Source organism: Acipenser ruthenus, chromosome 4 (genome assembly GCF_902713425.1).
Source record: "Acipenser ruthenus chromosome 4, fAciRut3.2 maternal haplotype, whole genome shotgun sequence".
Taxonomy (NCBI): domain Eukaryota; kingdom Metazoa; phylum Chordata; class Actinopteri; order Acipenseriformes; family Acipenseridae; genus Acipenser; species Acipenser ruthenus.
Genome location: NC_081192.1, coordinates 22,496,636 through 22,512,684, shown reverse-complemented (window position 1 = coordinate 22,512,684; position 16,049 = coordinate 22,496,636). Strand labels below are relative to the sequence as shown.

General features: G+C 37.5%; 1 protein-coding gene across 1 annotated transcript in view; it reads left to right on the top strand.

The window, feature by feature from the left end:
* The first annotated feature begins 497 nt into the window (after positions 1–497).
* LOC117399739 (death-associated protein 1 homolog) overlaps positions 498–16,049 on the top strand; it is a 34,819-nt gene continuing 19,267 nt past the window's right edge. The window contains exons 1-2 of the mRNA XM_033999106.3: positions 498–707; positions 1,773–1,869. Coding sequence (XP_033854997.1) covers positions 653–707; positions 1,773–1,869 — 152 coding nt within the window. The 5' untranslated portion in view covers positions 498–652. The remainder of the gene's footprint in view (positions 708–1,772; positions 1,870–16,049) is intronic.

The window sequence follows — 16,049 nt, the reverse complement described above, 5'->3', positions numbered from 1 at the left end:
AAATATGGGTCAAAGGTCAAGTATAATCATCTAGAATATGCCAATTTGACATCACTACTGCAGTATTATGCCTTTTTTTCGAATTATTATTATTATTTATTTCTTAGCTGACGCCCTTATCCAGGGCGACTTACAATTGTTACAAGATATCACATTATACAGATATCACATTATTTTTACATACAATTACCCATTTATACAGTTTTTTTTTTTTTTTTTTTTTACTGGAGCAATCTAGGTAAAGTACCTTGCTCAAGGGTACAACAGCAGTGTCCCCCACTGGGGATTGAACCCACACTGCTGCCCTAATGGCTCAGGATGCAAATATAGCCTTCATCCATGTATATATATATATATATATATATATATATATATATATATATATATATATATATATATATATGAGAAACATTTGATCAAAAATAACAGTATTTACTGTGGTTATGTACACAGAACACGACTTGCCTATATCTTGTGCACAAGAAGCTGGAGTGTCTTTCTGACGTCATCACGTTAGGACTATTGCCAAACAGAGGAAGCACGAAAAAAAAAGCCACGTTGACGGTTCGTGGCTACTCAGAAGACAAAGTCAGCCTAACTATAGCAAAAGGGAGATTTGAGGGAAAACTTTCAACTAAACGAACTTATAAACATGTCATCGCCACCAAAAGAGAAAACGGAAACAAAAGCTGGACACCTCCCTGCTGGTATTATGTCTGTTTCATCTGTTTTTTTTTTTTAAATCAAAACTTAGTTATATTTTACACTCAGTATAAATATTGATGTATTGTATTGGCTGTGTTACTCGCTATTATGACTATATCGGTGCTTTACTCCTATATGTATTCATACCTTTGCAGAATCTAGTAGCAAAACTTAGCTAGCAATTACTTTTTTCATGCTTTAAAATGGTTTCACAGGAAGTAAATGTGGCACCTTTTGCAAGTCTGCAGTTTAAATTAAATAAATAAATAAATAAATAAATACTTTAATTTGAGTTTTCTGTTTCGTATCATTTTAGACCATTAAGATCAAAATATTAAAACTAAACTTAATTTCAATAACACGGGACATTTTGTATGTCGGTGTAAATAAAGCTCAGTGAAAGTATACGTTTTGTTTGCGATTCAGAAACATGAAGCGGAGATTATTTAGTGGAATGGCTGATTTTACAAAGTGTGTCGGGGGGGGAGGGGTGATTTTCAAATGTTTTCAAAGTATGTTTTTAATTCCAGAAAGAAAAATGGCACAGACCTTTCATAGCACAACACGTTTTGTACATATATGTCCAGTTTACACCCACTCTGAGCCTGACATTTTGCTGTTTTTCACGCGAAAGAAGGCTTGTTTCCAGTGCAATAATATAACATTCATTTGGAGTTCGAGCTCAGGCATTTGAGTTGACAGTTAAGGTTGTCAGTTAAAATCATAAATCCCATGAATTATTATAGACACACGTTGTAACATGCGTAGAAATAACAGTTACTTCACATTATTATTATTATTATTATTATTATTATTATTATTATTAAGGTACGAAGTCGTGGATTTTAACCTACTCTAAATCGGAATGATGGGAATTGTGTTCCTTTCAATATAGAATATTATGCGTTACTTGGGAATAACTACTTGGCGGCCTGCTGTAAGAATACATGATGTGTGGTTTTTGCCCAACAGAGATTGTCCTAATACAGGACTCTGGTACTGTAAAATAAATTACTGGTGGCCTTTCTGGTGGGCATTGATGCTATGTTTTGTTATTTCCCTCTTAGTAAAAGCAGGTGGGATGCGAATAGTACAGAAACATCAGGGAGCTGGAGAACAGAACCAGGAAAAGGACAAAGACAGCAAAGAATATGAAAGCAGCAGGTAAGAGACCGACATCATGATAACACTTAATTTAGCACCCACATTTACCCACTGTTGCAAGTGCGAATAAGACTTAAGGAAAAGAAAAAATATAAATTGTCACCAGTGAATCCTTTTCTCATGAAGGATGGTTGCTTGGAAAGGAAGGTTACCACAAAATTAATTACAAGCCCAGTATCAAAAAGGAAATAATCCTGCTATGATCAAGCAACTTGCAGGACCATAAATGCAAGTTTTAAAGCAAAACAATGCAAGGATGATACAAGAATAAGGAAGGATTTCATGCACAAAAAATGTCAAGATTATGCTTGAATAATTCAAGGGAAGCACAAGTTACACAAAAAAACATGGAATGAAAGAAAATGATGACTGCAAGGTCTGTGTAAGGTATGCATGAAATAGGCTACTTTATTATCCTTGTCATACTTGCAATTCTTGCTTTAAACATGGATTTTGTAGTCTTCCTTGATCCTAACCTGTACAGTACAGAAATGGAGAGAAACATTCAGATTGCATTAAGTAGTGCCACTGAAATAATATGATATAAAAACAGACATGCAAATAAATGTGTCCATTTGAACAGCAGTCAAACAGTCTTCAGTCAGAATAGACAGCTTGAATTGAAACATGATTAATAAAATGACATGCTTATTGGAAAAAGACAAAATGTTTCTAGAAACATTCTTTTTTTTATGGAAGCATTTGTATTGTATTTATTAATGTTAATAAGTGACTCAATGTTTCATCAGTAGGTTTATTATAGAGTAAAAGGGTGGCGGCTTCAGCATCCTGTGGTTTTTACCACTAATGCAGTGAAATCCTTATACTTGGTATGCTTGTTAATGTCATGAGTATGATACATTTAGCGTGTGCACTTAACCTTGTCCTGAGCAAACATGGTCAGAATTTGCTCTAGTGTTTCATTTTCACTCAGGCAAAACGCATTAGCACTGAGCAAATAACAGGCTTGGATTAGCATGCTAGAACTTGAAATAACAAAACTAATTAAATGTTCATACTGACTCATTTGGCGAGTTTAACAGATTTAATCATGTTTCGTCAAATGGCAAACAAAGGTACTATTTTTGCATTTAACATTCATATTGTTTCTAAAACATTCATTAAAGACAGATGTAGATCTCAAAATACATTTTAAGTATTTTGCTGTGTATACCTATAATACTTAATGGGACTTCTGACTTTAATTCACAACCTTAGCCAACAACTCAAAGGCCTGTACTGGAAATTTAATATCTTTTATATTACACTGGAAGCAATTTGAAATAAGGCCTTCTTTCCCATGAAAAACAGCAATATGTCAGGCTCTCAAGAGTGGGTGTCTTCAATTCTGTAAACTGGACATAAATATATTTAATACAGTCTATCAGATATGTTTCAGGTCTTTTAAGATTTGTCATTGGTCTCGAAGACAAGTGTTCAGGGTTTTTTTGTTTAGTCAGTAACTGAAAAGCAGAACCACGCTATAAAACTCCCTTAGAAAACTGTACTGTGCCAATAATCTCCCCTTTTCCAAAATAATTGCATACAGTACCATGGAAAAAGAGGATAAACCTGAATCATATGTTTTAATATCTAAAGTGAACCAGGCCCCTAAGCAACATTAACTTTGTAGAAGTTTTCTTAAACAAAATAGGTAACAGCCCTCAGATGTTGGTGTTATCCTGGGAAAACCTATGCTGGTAAAATAATTAAAATGGTAGATAATTAAAAATTATAAAGTCATTTATACACATTTTTGTAGGTCACAAACTGAATGCAGGTTATACCTTACGCGCCCATGATTTTATATATATATATATAAATATTTTTCTAAAATAACATACTGTAACATCGTGTGTAAAATGAAAGCAGGCTCCACACAGGCAGTAGCTTCGTGCTCGAATTCAACAGTTTATTTGCACAGGACAAATAAACAATTAAGGACTACGCCAAAGCAAAACAAAATAATAAAAGTCTATCTCTGTGCTAAATTCCAGTCTACCTCTCGCTCTCACTAAGACAGCCTCTGTCACTCACTCGCACAACTGCGCTCAGACATGCACTCCTGTTTATCTCTTCGCATTAAAACCACGCCCTCCATCCACCTTCAGCAATCCTGGGCATGGCATTCGGACCACAATAAAGTTAAAATATATATTTTTAAGATGGATACACTATTACAGTCATTATTCGTAATTGTATTAACATCAATACATATTCACTTACTCTCATTCATTAAAAGTGACTCTGCAGTTGATGCATAGTTCACTCACCCTAGTCTCTGTAAGTCGCCTTGGATAAAGGCGTCTGCTAAATAAACAAATAATAATAATTAATGCAATTATGAATAGTAAAGTTTAAACATGATCCCTGCTGGTTAGTTCAGTCATCCTGGAGGTGGGCCCACCGAGTCTGCCATTTACCACAGACCTCTTACAATTGCCAGGAAGTAAAAGAAAAAAATGTTTTGCAGTCAGGTATTAACGCCCCACAGTTTGAAAACTTCTGAAGTAGAATGATGCTTGACTGAAGTCTTGCCTCAACTTTTATAGAATCTTTTCTCCGCTTCATACATCAGAAGACCCTATTAAATCTAATTATTTGGTTTGTTTTACAACCCTTATCTTTTAAGTGAATAATATATTTAAAAAGTACTGGTAACTCCTTTAAAAGTAATTGGATATCAAGAGGTCAACATCTCAATTTTAAGCAACTACAAAGCTGTCATTAATTTCATAACATAATGAGGTAATGAACATTAACTTCTCGTTAGTTAATTTAACACTAGATGCGCCATGCCAGTCAATTTGACCATTTTGGGGTTTAAAATTTAAATTACTCTGCGTTCCGGAATGTAATGCATGTGCCCGTTTGTGACTTCTCCTAAATATACGTATAGGATATACTGATAGCGTTTGAGCCGCATATTCACAAGAAAATGAGAAGTATAAGCACGTTTACATTGAAGCGCCAAAACCATTTTAACCGTTTTTTTCAATACATATTTATTTGTCAAATGTAGCCTATAATCCTGCCTGTCCTTTTCAATACAATCACCTGTCCTTTTTCAATACAGTCCCGTGATTAAGTGACATCTACATTCTTTGAGTGCTTGAAAAACACTCCTCTCTGAGTCATAGGTACCCCCCTGTGTATAGCATTGCAAGTTCATTTTCAGCTCAATGCACAAAACAGTGGCAATTGGAACTGATGGCCTGAGACAGTGAATACTACAATGCCACAAAGTTCGGTGTGGATGTGCTGGACATTTTGGACCTGGCAGCCATCAATGTTTTGTACAGGGAATGTACCGGGGAAAACTGCAGCTGGAGGGACTTCATCTTGCAGTTTGCCATGGAGCTTCGACAAGCACATATGGATCAGAAAAGAGCAGGGACAGATGCCACTTCTGGCAGTGCTGCAGCTGCAGAACTTTGGATGTCTGCACAGGTTGTGGAAGGGCAGTGTGTAGTAAATGCTCACGGAAAGTGGAGAAGAGTGTATTGTGTGTGGACTGTACAGGTTACAAAGCTGCCAGGTATGTAGGCTAAATAAATATGTTATGTAAGTAGTTTATTGTATTATAATTTATGTTTTGAAGTAGTACATTATATACTATTTTCGAAAAAGCCCCTTTGATGTTGTTTTTACAAACAAATAAAACAATTCCGTAGTACTGCTTTGCTATAAGCAAGCAAAAGCAAGGTTACCAATTAATTTATATTCCTTCAATAAATCTACTGTATATTAAAGTTATTAAATTCTGTTTATAATAAAACATTTACACTTTTATTCTGTAGGATAGGAGAATAGAGTGATTGACAGTGTCAAAGGCAGCAGAGAGATCAAGGAGAATTAGGACAGAGGAGAGAGAGGCAGCACAGGCAGAGTTTAGCACGGGCAGGAGTTAGTGACAGACAGGAGAGCAGTTTTAGTGGAGTGAGCAGAGCAGAAACCAGATTGGAGAGGGTCAAGCAGAGTGGTTAAGACAGGAAAGCAGAGAGCTGGCGGTGTACTGCCCGCTCTAGGGTTGTAGAGAGGATGGGTAAGAGGGAGACAGGACGGTAGTTCTGGAGGGAGGTGGGGTCAAGGGTAGGTTTTTTGAGGAGAGGGTGATAGAGGCTTGTTTGAAGGCAGAGGGAAAGAGGCCAGAGAAGAGAGAGGTATTGAGAAGGGAGGAGATGAAGGGCAGTAGAGCAGGAGCAGCAGCTTGAAAGAGGTGAGTGGGGAGGGGGTCCAGGGTGCACGTGGTGGGTTTGTGGCCTTGAAGGAGGGAGGAGAGGTCAGTCTGAGAGGGGAGAGAAGGAGGATGAGTTAGTAGGGGAGACAGGGTGTTGGGGTTGGAGCAGGAGGGAGAGGTGTTAAAGAATTTGCAGATATCCGATTTTAGAGGAGAAGAAAGAGGCAACGTCTTCAGAGGAGGAGGAGGGTTGAGGAGTGAGGTTGTTAGTGGAGGGGATTGGAGAATAGACTGGAAATAGGAGCGATTGGAAAAGAGTAAGGAGGGAGAAAGGAGAAGACCAGTCCCACCTCCCAGTCCACTGAGACGCAGAGTATGGGACAGGACGTAGAGAGAGGACAGGGCAGCAGGAGTTACAGTGTTATCAGGATAGAGCCAGGTTTAAGTGAGAGCAAGGAAATCGAGAGAGAGGTGGGAGGCAAAGACAGAGATGAAATCAGCTTTGTTAACAGAAGAGTGAGTTCTAGAGGGCACCAGAGAGAGTGGGTGGGGGGAGAGGCAGAGGGATGAGGTTAGAGGGGTTAGGGGAGCAGCGGTGGAGAGAGGACAGAGGGTGGGAGTGAGAGAACAGAATAACAGGGATCGCAGGTCTCTCCTTGCTGGACTCTCACAGCTAGACTCCCGACTCTTTGGTAGAGAGGTTGTTTGGTTGGCTGCCACTTCTTGTTGGCTAGCTGCTTGTTATACTAACTAGATGAATAAAAGCTATCTGCCTCTGACTCTGGTTACCTGTAGACTGATCACTAGTAGATTCACTCAGCTTAAACAGTAGATCACCTAAATAAAACAATGGAGTAGATCACCTTATTATACTGTATATTGACATTTGAAAATAACAATAATTGAACTTCATCTACCATTTTCCTATACAGTCTCTTTTTCCAAATAGAGATGAAAAAATACATACAAATCTTTGACACTGCATCTTGATAATCAGCAAGGCAGTTTACACTCCACAGGCCAACCTGAGTATTAACTTGGTAGGAAGTTGTGTCCAGTCATGTACATTGTGGACTTAGCTGTTTCGTAACAGGGCCTTGCATACCGGTGCTGGCACACAGGGTTGTAGTAAAAAAAAAAAAAAAAGAGTACTACAGACAGTTCTTTTGAGAAGAACCAGAATGCCATTGAGTAAGTAGGTGATTTCTCCTTAATATAAAAATATATTCAGAAAAGTGGTACATACTTGTCACCTGCATATTAGTTTATAGTTTCTGGATTTTATAAACGTTTATTAGTAGTAAACTAAACAAAGTGTTTACACATTTAACAGTGGCAGTCTTAGGCTTCAGTACAGTGTCTTTCTGGAGCCCCCCCCCCCCGGTTTTGATTTTTTGGTATACAAAAGCTCTGCATTGTAAAGTGATGGGTAGTTCTTAAACAAATCTACTTGTCCTTGAATGTCCTTCTCTTTTCTTATTTCTGGTTGAGCAAGTGGATACAGACCATAAGTAAATAAAAGAATAGGAAAAATGGGTCAAATGCTAATGGCAATTGTAGGGAATTAGACATAATATAGCCAACATGATTTTTAAAATCAGTTTGAAATTGCTTCCTACTGATTGTCAAGTGTTTTGGAGTAGTGCATTAGTCACAGAATGCTAAAAGGTCTTAGAAAACTCCCTCAGATTTTTCGAACAATTCTAAAATTAGAAATACTATAAGAAATCTAGCTTTTAATGTTTCAGTGTTTTGCCATATTTTTTTACTAGTTGCTGATCATGATAAATGAATTGAAATGTTTCACCTCTGTAAATGAACTGAAATGTTTGACTTTCATTTCTGTATTCATAGAAATACAATCTAATCATTCTTCCAGGTTTTTTTTAGAGATATGAAAGGCACCCACTATCAACCCTGAAAAATATTAGATTTTTACCTGACGGCTAACTGCTCTAGGCCTTATATAGTGTTGGAACATGACAGGGCACTCGGTTTAGTTCATTTGCACAATCTTGCTTAATGATGTGCATATTTATTTCCCTATAGTTCATAATGAAGCGGCTACAACCTGTTGATAGATTATGTATTATAGCTGACTGCAGCCTTGCATAATAATGGATCACCTGTTCCCAATTATGCAAAACAAACACGGATTACTTGTGTGTTTTTAGCTATAGAGTACAGGCTTGTCCTCTTATTTCAAACCGTGTCTCCTCCGTTTTATATATTAAAAAAATTAAAAAAAAATGTTAAACATAATCTGCATAACAAAAAAGCCAAAGTATGCGTATGTGATGGTTATATGTAAAACTTGCCAGACATTTTGATTCATAAAGGCAAACACATTTGTCAAGCTGGCCTTTTTTGCAGTAGTTTGGAGGGCACATTATGCATCAGTTCTGCAGTGATGGTAATTGGCAGTTCAGTAACATAAGTGATCAATAGAGAAAAATTAAGCCAAGAAAAGAAAGGGGAAAATATTATGCCAAAAAATGTGGCTGACTGAGTGAAATTAAAGGGACAGTCCAAATTTAAAGCACCTCCGTAAGGGTGCACCATCAGAAGTGAATTATAGAAATCAAGAATAGGAGATTTTTTTGCAAACACCGTTTAAGAATTCGGTTGTTATATTAATACGCTGTACAGATAAATGTCCTCCAGTGTACACAACAAGCAATTTAACAACATTCATTCATATGTACGCATGAGAAAATCTTATCTCATAGACAGCTTTTGTGTATAATCAATCTGTGGAGGTCATTTATTTAGTAACTTTACATGTTGATCGGCCAGGTTAGTGTATGGTAAAATACTTAAGCTGAGAGCATACTCATGAATGTGTTGATTAGCCGGTCCCAGCATGCTTGTACATTGATACCACGCTAAACCTAGTTTCTGCTCCTTATCCCATGATTCTAGTAGAAAGCAATGTGTGTACAGTAGTGGAAATACTGAAGGTGTTTGACCCTAGAATGCTAAAGGAATAACACAGTGATTCCCATTGTATACTCTGTAGAGATTTCACTTCTAAAAATAAACACGTACGTTTAAGTACTTGAGAAACCAAACTCTGTGACAACAATATATAGATAGTGAAAAAAAAAACCTTTCAACGCATGCATACATCCTTCAGTGCAAGTCCAAGTCGCTACTTTTGTGCTTGGAAAGAGCCATGGTTGGAGCTGTTCATTTTGAAACAGTCGCTAGAGCTTTCAAGCTCCTCACAAGCACAAACACACTAGGGCTTTATCTCTTGACCACATAAGGGTTTATTGTTCTGCGACGGTTAAGCAACCACTTTTAGTCCGCTTGGCATGGAATGTCTCTCTTTTATATATTACTTTTTCAGCTATGCTGCCTGTGTGCCCGTAAGGCACAGAGCCAAGAGCAGTGCTTGGACAGCAGCAAACCTCTCTTACTGTTCCACAAATGCATTCATACCCAGAGCTTCCAGAGCGCTGCAGCATCAGCAAATCATTTCCTTTACCGTCTTTCGGTTACCTGGGAGATTTGCTGAATTATTTGCCCATTAGTTTAGTGCTATGTTTTATTTATATGCTGACACAGGTTATTTTTTTTTTTTAGTTATTTGAATTGAAAAGGGTACTGTAGCTACTAAAATGTAGTGTCGTCTTATCTCTTCACCACTGATTTCGATGTTGAGTTTCCGATAAGACGAATGCAGCACCACCTACAGTACTTTTGTGTTTTACTGAATTTTGCGTGTCATTTGAAAGAATAGGATCTGAAAGAAATAAACATTGTCCTTGCAGTCTTTCTTGGGTGAATGTAATATTTGAATTCTGTATGCTCAAAGAATACTGTTTAATGCCACATATGTCCTTGTAATTAAATATGCTGGTGCAGTGACATTTAGCTTTTGTGGTTCATTCCCCAGCCAGGCTGACTCAGTCTAGATGTAAATCTATGTAAATACAGCTTGGCAGGGTGCTTGCCTTGTGATAGGTAAAAAAAAACAAACAAAACACTCCTTTGGACCAGTTTGATTCTCAGTCCTTTCTGTTGATGACACAGGTGGATAATTCTGCTAGGCCTGCGGGTGGCGCCGCAGAACAGAGTACAGCAGTATTTACATCACAGTACTGGTAATCCAAATTGAAAATGTCAGTTCTATAAATATTATGCAGTATAACAAATGCAATGTGCGTCCTAACCAAGCTTTATGATGTAACCTTCTGCAACTAGTTACAGGAGATTTCCTGTTTGAATCATAAGTGCAGACTAGCTTGAGAAATGCAAACAAAGAAACTTCTCAACAAGGTCTGCTTTGTGAGAAATGCAAAAAATATAGAAGACTTTAGTAAACAGTGTAAATGTCATCGTCGTGGGACTTGGGGACCCAATTCAATTCACTTTTAACAGTAGCAAGAGAAAATACAAATGCATATAAAATAAACACTTGGACCCCTGTTTGTTTTGATTCATTATCAATTTTCAGTGGTCAGAATTGTTCAGTATGTAATTAATGTTTTATAGTGTATTTTTTAGACTACAGTGTCTGGCTTTTCCACAGGGTGCTAAGGCTGGTCCTGAATTGAAAAAAAGCATGTGTGCTTTAAGGAAAATACAAATCCATCTAAATTAAACACATGCACACATAGATCCATAGTTTATTTTGATCAAATCAAAATACAAATTGCATTTCCTTTTTACAATTATTAACCCCCACAGCAGAGTGTAGTGGATGCAGCTATTTACATATATCTCTCTAGTCGCGTACCCAATAGAGATACACCCGATTAGGACGTTCTTATGGAGAGAGTATCTGATCCTGGATTCATATTATATAAACCAGTGGGCATTTGCTATATTTAAATGTGACACTGCTAACACTTACCTCTTACTTAAAACCTTCAAAACTTTGTAAGATATTTTTTGGTATCATTTCTAGGGTGTTATTCCTTTCCTGCTGTACCCCTTCATAGAAAATAATTGCATTTTCACAGCCAAATGTAGTAAGTGACGAACAAACTCACATATTTTCTGTTATATTTTGTAAAAAAAAATAAGTAAATAAAATAAAATATTCAACAGTTGGAACAGTGGGAGAATAAAACATCATTTGGGAATGTGATTAAGGTGAACCTTTTCATGAAATGAGTTCTCCATACAGCATAAAAGAAAGCATATGGAAATATTACTGGATGCCATTCATGTCTGATGAATGTAACTTTTTCCCATTTATTTATTCCTTCCTCACAATCAGATGTGACAGTTACTTACTGTACAGTGGCTGAATGTTCAGTGTAACATTACAAGCGGCTGTCAAATGATGAAGGTCATTACTTGTTCTCACCCATTGGGCATTGTATAAAAAATGAGACATCCCACAAAAAACAACTTTCTAGAAGTTTAAATTGACAGTGAATGCCTGCGTTGATATAATTTTCAATTGGATTTTGCAGGCAGTGGGTAAGCAAAAACTTTTCTATTACCAGTCCTTGCTGGTAATAGAAGTCGGGTAGTGGAAATTGTTCAGTATGTGCTTGATGATGTTTTACAGTGCAGGGACTATACTCATATACTGATGCTGTGGATCATTGCAGTAAAGGCAACTGTTCAGTAGTATAGCTCTCCCTGTGATTTATCGGGCTTTTCCATAGGGTGCTAAGGTTGGACCATGGACTTCTGTAATTACATTATTTAATTGACCTCTGTATAATTGTTTTTGTGCCCAGAATGTTGTATTTGTTTAAGTAAATTCTGCGCTGAAGCAACCTGTGTACTGTTTGTGGGATGCCCTGTATGAGACCAGCAGGCACACAATGACAAAGCAGAACAAGCCTGTTTTTGTACTAGGGTGATGACAGTAAAGAAAAAGGGATAACATATTCAGTAGGGAATTATTCACTGTATTTATAATGCAGTCAGATTGAAAACATAATGCATGATCATAAGATCTGCTGAATTTCCACCTATAGTATACAGTATGCCACTTGAAAATGACCAAGAAACGTCTTTATTATCCCCCACTGGGGATGCAGATGCAGTGAGTGCTTCTATTTAATGTGCATTGATTTAACACATTCACTCCACTAAATCATACCTAAAATGTTTGGCCACAGCTTCACGGATCTCATATTTTCCATTATAAAGGATATACACATTCTGTTAAAGGTGTACTTGATTGTTTTTATTATTTCTTGCAACCACATCAAGAGGTGACATTACATGGACACTGAAAGCACATGAGCGAAATAAATGATTGCTTACTGAGGACTACATACTATATCTGGAAAGCTGTAACTTATTTGCTGCATTTATCACATTATCAGAATCGGGATATAGAACCTGTTTGTATTTTCATGCATTTTTTTTTCACATACGGAGGATGTCAGTCATGGTAATCTGATGATACTAGCTCTAATTGTGTATTTACAGCTGAGGCAGGTGCTGTATGTTGCCCATATTTCATTTAAGACTGCATTAAGGAGTATATTTCAGCTGCCCAGACAACAATCCCCTGTTTCTTTAGGATGTTTTTTTTCTTTTCTGTTTTAAAAGCAAACAAGTGTCTCTTTCCAAAAAAGATGTTTGAGACCTGTGTTGCTGAAATATTTCACAACATTGTGTTCAGGTTTAATTTTTCAATCCTGGACCTTCAGACCTTTTCTATTCTTGTTTCTATAGGTAATTAATATAACTGTGACCTTTCTTTATTTGCTGCCCTTTTGGAAAGCAATGTTTAATTTAAGAAAAATATCACCAAAATGAAATGTCATGTATTTACTGATGCCATTTGGAATTCACTTGCTAGTCTTGCAAAGAGCCTTGACCTGTAATGAAAATCCTTATCTTATGTAGACAAAATCTTGGGGGGGGGGGGGGGGGGGGGGGGCAGGTGTGTTTTTGCAGATACAAAGAACCCATGCCAACTTGGAAAAACAAGATTGCACTTTAAAAGTGCAGCTTCTTAAAGGTAGCATTTAATCAGAGATTTTAAATCCTATCACAGCTGCTGCTAAGAATGGAGTTTATGACCCTGTTCTGCCGGGTGACGTTGAATTACTTTTTAGAAAGAAACCTTGTCGCAAACACAGCTGCAGGAATTAGCCTTAAGGGGGACTGAACATTAATGTTGTAGAAGGTCTTTTTTTTTATCTTTTATAGGTCATTCCATTTCTGATGATAGCAACTTTTGGTGGAAGGGACACTACCATTATTAGGAAACGAGAGAATAATGAGGCAGCCATATCACCAACTGGAACAGTGATTGCTCCAGCACAACAAATGGTGCCATTAGGTTCCAGCCACCCTCCCAAACAGGTTACTGTATTTAAACTTGTATGTAAGGTGTTAAAAGATCCAGTATATATTAGAGTTACTAGTATTTGCTAAGAAAGGATCTTTATACAGTCCTTGTAAGCCAGTGATGTTCACATCACATCTGCCTAGGGACGACGGTTCACTGCATTGCACTGCATTTTTTTTTTTTTGCTAACAATTATTGTCTAATCAGTTGGCACCCAAGCCGTCATCTCAGCACAGTGACAGCCCCTGCAAGCGTTTTCGGGTATGAAGCGGAGAGAGAACAGCTGTTTTTGTCATTCTCCTGCATGCTGTGCAGGCAGTCTTTGTAGGCTTCCGTTTTGTTCAGTAGGTATACTTTATTGAGAGACAAGAGAGCAGATGGTTGGTGGAAAAATTGCAGATTTGTAAAAGTAATCCAAGTGGCATTGTCTGGAGACTGTCTGTTGGTTTCATTTGTATTTAAGATTAATGGGTTCAGTTTGGAGGAGTGATGTGTTGTGGTAAACCCCAGACTGGTGGCATACAGCACAGAGATGTGGAATCCCCTTTTTCAAAGCATTGCTTTGCTGTTTCATTTTGTTGGAAATCATTGAGATGCAAAATGTAATATTCTGGTTCAATTTCTGCTTATTTGTTGTTTTGGAGATGTTAGAACTAAAATCCCAAGAGTGTAGCTTTATCAAAGGTCACACAGTAAGTGGCTAATCTAGGATTTCAAACAGATGCCCTCTGTTGCTGCCCTTCGCTCAAACCAGTAGGGTTAATTTCTCCGTGGTCACAGGATCTATGCCTAGAAACACACACACGGGTCATTTGCATAAACTGCTTGGCATACAGGCACAGCGAACAGTTTTTTTTTTTATTTGTGAGCTTTATTGATTTTAATATTGATATTGGTGTTGTCCTATACAGTTGTATGCACAGTAGTATAAAGACCTGAAACTAGGTTTAAAATATGTTTAGGTTGTTCAGGATGCAGTTCTCTATTAAAACATAAATGTGCTAGGCATATTTGACTATTAGAGGGTGTTATTGTCTGGTGATCTGACCGTGTCAGGAAGATAAACCATTTACCTTTCTCACTGCAGCACCAAGTGGATGTAAGAAATAAAATGGTTGAGGGGGACAGGTTAATGGTTAAAAGCCTCCAGGATGTGGTGACTGAAACAGAATATGATTTACAAAGTGATTAAACGAGAAGAATAGGTAAGTTAAAATAACTCTAATTCAGGTCCGTACCAAGTTGTTCTTAAACTGTAAATATGAAAATGAACCAAATCTACAAATACAAAAAGGAGAAAACATGAAAGGGATACCAACAGTCACAACTGAAGAGGCTAGCTGGAACTAAGAAAATAGTTAGGGTCTGTGCAGTCAGGCCTTTAGGAAAATAAAACCAGGAATGGTCAAGAGGCATTTGAGAGTTCGGTCATGACTCATCTCCAGGTGTTTGTCTGTGGAAATAATTAAATGAAGTATTTTTGTCCCTGCTGGTGAAGACGGCAGGCACTGGCAACAGTGGAAGCTCATTAAAACCAAGGGTACTGTTCACCCTACAGTGAGAAAAACAACTAAGCCCAGGTGACACCAAAAAGCAGTGGAATAAAAGGAAAACATTTCTGTTTATCAGTTTAAGGTCAATATGACTTTTTACTGTTTTATTTGCTACCATGGAACAAAAAAAAAACACGCTTGGAAATATTTCAAAAGCTATTTGCTTAATTCTCATTTGGATACTGTACATGATAATCTGTGCTGTCATAATTCCTGGCTGTTTCTGTGTCTGACTGGGTCTTTATAATTCAAGTTTTGCCAAAAAGGAACAGAATGGTTCGATGTGTAGGTGGCATACAAAATAACAAGCTGGTGCCAGTTATTTGTGTAGCATACGTTGTAATGCCAGGCAACAGAAATAAAGATATTAGACAGTAACATGTTTGACTGACTGACAAGAAAACTGTTTTAGGGAGAGGGAGGGGAGGGGAGGGGAGGGGAGGGGTAAACCATCAACCGCATTTTGACCTCTCTAACTTTTAACCCCTTTACCTGATCTATCTAAAAATGTCAATTTGAGCTTGTCTGCCTGAACCAACTCCAAGAACCAAGTTTGGTGTAAATCGGAAATGGTGGGGTGTAAACTGTTGGGTGATTTGTCACAGAATGACCCGTTACTGATGGTTCTAAATCTTTATTTGCAGCTGTAATAGGGGATGGATGTCACTGGAATGGTTGTTTCAATTGACCAGAGCCAGATCTGAACCAAGGCCATTTGAAGGGCATTAGAAGTTAGGGCATTGCCCTGCTTTGTCACCTATCCCCCTGTATCAGTGGTTACACAACAGTTTAGGAAATGCTACCACGTGTCTTTAACCAGTTGTAAAATGTGCACATGCATAGGTTTGGTTTCATCCTGGTTGAGCTGTGGGAAATGTGGTCCTCACTTTTGGAAGAGATTGGACGACAGCCATCTGAATTAAGCTCAAGCCCCTAGGTAGTTTACGAAGATGAACTAAAGAGTGACTTGCTGTCTGGGGTGAATTTAATTAGAAAATGTGGTCTTTAAGACCTGTCATAATTCAGAAAATAGACACTGAAAATTGAAAATATTTTCTGACTTCAATTTCAGCTGGTTATATCTGTTTAATAGGTCTATTAATACTTAATCCGTGTAGTTATTACTTGGCCTTATAAATCCATGGACTCAAGATAATTATGTTGGCTGTAC